At 45.7% G+C, this 6,000-nt stretch overlaps 1 protein-coding gene across 1 annotated transcript; it reads left to right on the top strand.

Annotated features, from left to right (window-relative positions):
* TLNRD1 (talin rod domain containing 1) lies at positions 1-1,999 on the top strand. Its single transcript, XM_015873041.2, has one exon. The coding sequence runs from the start codon at positions 115-117 to the stop codon at positions 1,180-1,182; it is 1,068 nt and encodes a 355-aa protein (XP_015728527.1). The 5' UTR covers positions 1-114; the 3' UTR covers positions 1,183-1,999.
* Positions 2,000-6,000: the final 4,001 nt, after the last annotated feature.

The raw sequence follows: 6,000 nt of genomic DNA, 5'->3' as shown, positions 1-6,000 counted from the left end.
TGATGTTGCGGAAAAGGCAGAGCGATCCTGCCGGGCTCAGTCGGGACTGCTCGGGCGGCGGCAGAGGCGGCGGCAGTGGGGTAACGAGCGGCATGCGAGGCCCCCCCCGGCGCTATGGCTAGCGGCGGCTCTGGCAAGTCCAGCAGCGAGGTGTCCGGCGGCGGCATCCCCAGCGGCAGCTCCCTGCAGAGGAAGAAGCTCATCTCTATCTGCGACCACTGCAAGATCAAGATGCAACTGGTGGCCGATCTGCTTCTGCTGTCGAGCGAGACCAGGCCGGTGAACACCGAGAGCTTGTCTGTCTTCGGCGAGTCTTTCGAGAAGTGCAGGGACACGATTATCGCCAGGACCAAAGGACTTTCCATCCTGACCCACGACGTCCAGAGCCAGCTCAATATGGGACGCTTCGGGGAGGTGGGGGAAAGCCTGATGGAGATGGGGGAGCTGGTGGTCTCCCTGACCGAGTGCTCTGCCCACGCCGCTTACCTGGCAGCAGTGGAGACTCCGGGGGCCCAGCCTGCCATGCCCGGCTTGGTGGATCGCTACAAGGTGACGCGATGTCGGCACGAGGTGGAGCACGGCTGCGGGGTCTTGAAGACCACCCCCTTGGCAGATATGAGCCCTCAGCTCCTGCTGGAGGTTTCCCAGAACATGTCCAAGAACTTGAAATTCCTGACAGACGCCTGCGTGCTGGCCAGTGAGAAATCCAAGGATAAGTTTGCTAAGGAGCAGTTCAAACTCAGTGTCAAATGTATGAGCACCAGCGCCTCTGCCCTCCTGGCGTGTGTCAAGGAGGTCAAGACTTCACCCAGCGAGCTGACCAGGAACCGCTGCGTCTTGTTCAGTGGACCTTTGGTGCAGTCTGTCTATGCTCTGGTGGGCTTTGCCACTGAGCCCCAGTTTTTGGGTAAAGCTGCCACCATCAATCCGGAGGGCAAAGCTGTGCAAACTGCTATCCTAGGAGGAGCCATGAGCGTGGTTTCTGCTTGTGTGCTCCTGACCCAATGCCTCAGGGATATAGCCCAACACCCCGAAAGTAGCACCAAAATGAGCGATTACAGGGAAAGGTTGAGGAACTCGGCTTGCGCCGTCTCCGATGGTTGCAACCTGTTATCTCAGGCACTAAGAGAAAGATCTTCACCCAGGACTTTACCGCCAGTGAACTCCAATTCTGTGAATTAACCCCCCCCACACACACCTTCTGTTTAGATCTCAGTCGTTGCTAAAGGAAAATAATATCCCACCTCCTCACCCCTGTTTTGTATACCAAAGAATTTGCTTGGATGAGCCCAATCCTTTGATTTCACGTGGTGAATGAAGCAGAACAGCATATTCAAATCATACGTACTAACTAAAGGCAGCCAGTTTTGGGCTTCTTTTCATTTTACTTTAAAGTTGAGCAAGTACCTGCAGATAAATGTTCCTTTATCCAACCAGATCTTCACACAAAGCGGTAAAAGCGACTGCTTCGAAGTTTTATATCTGGGGAGGTGGGGGGTATCTGAACTGAAAAAAAGAGGAAAAAAAAGGAAAAACAAGAAAAAAAATAGCTTTAATCGCGCTGGGTGCGGTTTTTAAAGTATGTCTTGTCTTGTCTTCCGAAACTTCCCTTCTAAATTTCACTGTTTGATTGTGCAGGAAAAAGGTTACCTCATTTGAAACCTGAAAAGAAGAAAACGGCACCACGTAGATGATGGATGTAGCTACTGTTTGGTTTGGGTTTGTTCTGTATGACTTCTTTTATTAGTTTCGCATCAAGCGTTAGGTTAGAAGTGCCATTGGGTGTGTAGGAGCGGAAGGACTGGAGGTTGTGATTATGTTTTCCATGTGTTGATTTCCAAAACTGGGGGAAAAGCTACTGTGAGTGTTTAAACAAACAAACAAATTACACTATAACAGAAGTGATTTTTAATTTTTGTTTTTTTTTTTCCAATGTCAGTTTTTATCTTGCATGTACTGGAGTATTTATTTCATCTATTAAAACGTTATGTTTCTCAGATGTCTTTTTTTTCCCTGTGAATCTCTTAATAGTTGAATAATTGAACAACGAGGCCTGTTTGCGTTCTGTGTCATTTTCCCCAGGGAATGGGTGGTACAAATGTAACTTGTTCTAGACAGCAGCATACAGGCTTCAATTCAACTCTTTTATTTTCCTAACTGCTGTCCGGCCTCCTCAGGACGGATGTCTGAGATAGAGATACTTTGTCATTGTATTTGCAGAGCACCAGGCAGTGCTGTGTGCATTGGGATTACTCTATCTGCAGGGCACTGGTGGTTGCTGCGGAGTGACATAGGCTGGCTTTGTCTTTATCAGCATTCTGTGTTATCTTGGAGACGATTGTGTGTTTTAACTTCTGCAGATGTTGTTGGGCCACGTGTGTGAAACTTGTGAGTTTTCATGAAGGACTTATTGGGATGTGAATAAACCTACCTGCTGGATAGCCCTGCTTATTCAGTGTAGGAGCGTGATGGTTTGGGCTGGGCACTGGATGGCTCAGAGGTTGGTGTTGGAGCTGTTCAGTGCAGGTTTCTGTCAAGTATGTGACATTTGGTGCTGCAGATACCATGAAAAGTTACCTGATGTTCAGGTCTAGTCCAACTCCAGTTGGATTTATTGGGAACTGTGAGCAGGCCTAAGAGAACACTGCAATTAGTCAGTATAACTGCAATGGCCTTTTCAGCCTGATATTTCAGCTTGTGCCATCTGTTGCCCTCTATACGTTCCCTGAAAAGTAAATACAAAAAGCAGGTCTTTGGGTGTGTAGGCCTCATCTGTCTGCCCAGCTCCATTGCATAACTGGGTTTTTTCCTTACAGGTCTGCAAATTGAACAGTGTTGAAACCTATTAGAAAATGTACCTTAAAACTGTTGTTACTGTGGTTTAAACTTGTTCTGTACTGCTGTTGTCCTGTTTGTTTCCTTAAAGAAGCAGATCTTTGGTTGTGGATATAGAACAGTCAGTGAAAGGTCTTTCTGTAATAGCATTTATATTTGTCTTGTCCTGTATGTGGTGCTTAATTTCAAACATGAGTAAAGCCTGTAGTGGACAGATACCTCCTGTCAGAGTAGATGCACCCTAAGCTTATATATCCATATCTTCAGGGTCAGACAAAACAGTTTTCCTTCAGTATAGTGGACCACAGTGCTGGGTCTTGTTTATTTTGAAATGAAGCTTTCTGACTTCAATGAATCACACTTATCTTGGTGGAGAATCCATCCAACCAGTGTTCCCATGAGGTGTGACTTTCACAGCTACACTCTCTGCTGCAGCCTAACTCCATCACTGTGTGCAGCAGAGACATGGATGCAGCGGAGTGAGAAAGTTCTCTCACGTACATATGTGTCTGTCTATGTATACATGCACATACAGATGGACACATGCTGTTCTAACCTTGATTTAGATAGTCCTGTTTGCTGGAATATCCAGCGGAGGAGCCCTCCCCAGGTATTTCCTCAGGGAATCTCGTGTGTGTGCATGCGTGTTTTCCCATCTGGATGGCAGGAACAGCTGTAGGGCTCCCGGGGGACTCAGAGGAAGCCAAGGCCATCTACAGGGAGGTCCTGTGCCTCCTAAGTGTTTGCGGCTGTCTGCTCAGCTATCCTTTGTATCTCCCTCCCTTCCAGCATGTCTGCGTGGAGGCCGAGATAGTGTCCCAGCCTGCCCTTCCTTTTTTTTCTGCAGTTACGCTGAGGGGAAGGAGGAAAAAGGGGCTGCAGCAAACATAATGCTTTCAGGATGTGTTATCTTGTGTGGCTGCAGAAGGGAGGTGAGGAACCGGCTCCACCCTTCCTCTGCATAGATCTGAGATGGGACAGAAGTTCGTGTAGGACCTGTGGGGACAGAGCTAGAGGCCTGCAGGGCCCACGGCTGGGGCAGGGCCTGCTCCACACACGTACCCTTCATCCTGGTCTAGCCTGGTGCTTTCACGTTACTGTGCCTCGCATTTGGGGCTGCTTCCACATATACCAAGGGATTCTGAAGGGCAGCTCTGCAACATGTCTGACGAGAAAGAAAACGCAAAACAAAACAACAAAATGTCCTACTGGTTCTTTATTGTCTTTCTGCTTAACCATTTTTGGCACCGCTGAACTAATTAGATTCTTTTTGATTCATTGTTACATTATTAATGAGGTTGTGTGGATCACAGCACAGCTTCTTTATCATCTCTGCCTATGAAAGGCAATATATTATTAATGATCATAGTGCCAATTTGCGTTGTTGTGATATTTTAAGTGGTTTAGTACAATTTCTGTTTGTAAGAAGGGTACTGCAAATCCTACCCTGCTCCACCCCAACTTTGGAGTATATTTTGAAGTACGTATGTATATAAATATGTGTATAACTTCCTCATTTCTTTCCAGAGTAGAACTCCCACTGATGACAGAGGTAGCCGTGCACTGCTCTGGCCTCAGCTCAAGGCAAAATCGGTGCTACGCCTTTTTAACACAGCCAAGATCAAAAAAGGGCTTTTGATAGGAAAGCAAACAACAGTTTTGGTGTATTCTGAGTGAATGGTTAACAGGAAAAAAAGCTTTCATAAAGATGTGGATTGCAATAATTGCTTTGGAGTGTAATTCTATAGAATATTAATTCTGATTTCAGTGGGGATATTCATACTTTACTTTGTATTTTCTGGGACAGAAAAAAATACACGATGGACTTCTTTTCTCAGGGTGCAATTTCAGGCCACATAGACTCACTAGTGATCACTTGGCCTCATACTTGAGGTCTTTGTTGCCCAGATTCTTACACTGTTTAGGTAGGCAGGTAGCGTCACTAGTTCAACATAGGATTAGACAAGCATTGGATTCTGACTTAGAACCTCGGTGATTCAGGCTGCCTATCTCACATACATCACTGATCTCTTCTAATGGTGTATTTAATAAAAGGGTTAACATATTTCTAAACACATTATGCAATGCATGTTGGTAGCCAAAAATAACACGATCCACACCAAAAGAGAATTAAGCTCATTTCTTAAATGTGAGAATTTTTAACAGGGTAGAAGTTGCTGCTTTTTGTGTTGCATGTGAATGTGATGCTACCTTTTGGTTGCTTCTTCATCGTAATGAAGTTTTTGTGTTGATTTAATGCAGAAGCTGAATAGCAGAATTTGACATCCAAGGGATGTGTTTTCTGATTCTAAAGTTACAAGCTCAGTGAGACAACCAGTCAACTAGCAGCAAAGTGCTATTGAAAAGTAAGGACGCTATTTAAGGGAACTTGCAAATGTAAATCCTTGTTATTTTTCAAAACTAAGAGGGGAAAAGAAAAAAAAAAAAAGACCATGGGTCAGATAATTCCCTTCACTTTTTACCACAGGAAATGATCAAAGTAGCAGAAAATCTGCTCTTTTTGGCCAAACTTCTGTCAGAGACAGAAGGGGTCGAGCCAACACATGGTGTATGCAGCCTTGCAGCAAGAGGGAATGTGGCTGATGGGAAAGGAGGTGGAACCAGAGAAAGTCTGTAGGGTAATATCTCCTATGAAACCCACAGGAATTTTCCTGTTCTAGATACAACAGAGGTTGATCCAATAAAGCAGATCTCAAACAAGGGGTTCTTTTTTTTTCCAGGATGCTTGTGAATGAAGACATGGGGCTAGCAGCGTTTGAGATGCTGTGTCAAACAGCTGTATTGCTGTAGGGAACAGTGGGTCTCCAGGGCTGACGTGAGAAGTACAGGCAAAAGCATGTACCTGCCAGAACTGTTTGGTGGTAAATTAAAGTTGCTTTCTTCTTTGTTTTTTTTTTCCCCCCCTTTCCCTCCTTACTCCCCTCCCCATCACGCTCTTTGTGTAGACTTTGCAGCAGAAGCAGATGGTAGGGAGCAGAACATTTTACTCCAATTCTTTGTTCTTGCTACCCGTGTAAAGTGCCAGATGGGCAATGACAAAGATAGAAATTCTCTTCCTGGAGCCCAGGAGAGCTACAGGAAGAGCAGAGCTCCAATTCTGCCCTATCTTCACAGGATCAGTACAACACGTTTTTCTGGGGCCTG

Source organism: Coturnix japonica, chromosome 10 (assembly GCF_001577835.2).
Source record: "Coturnix japonica isolate 7356 chromosome 10, Coturnix japonica 2.1, whole genome shotgun sequence".
Lineage (NCBI taxonomy): Eukaryota > Metazoa > Chordata > Aves > Galliformes > Phasianidae > Coturnix > Coturnix japonica.
The sequence above is the reverse complement of the archived record's forward strand: the minus strand, read 5'-3'. Positions and strand labels throughout refer to the sequence as shown.

Excerpts from the sequence above, each read along its gene's own strand:
- TLNRD1 (XM_015873041.2), top strand. The coding sequence starts at position 115 with ATGGCTAGCGGCGGCTCTGGCAAGTCCAGCAGCGAGGTGTCCGGCGGC.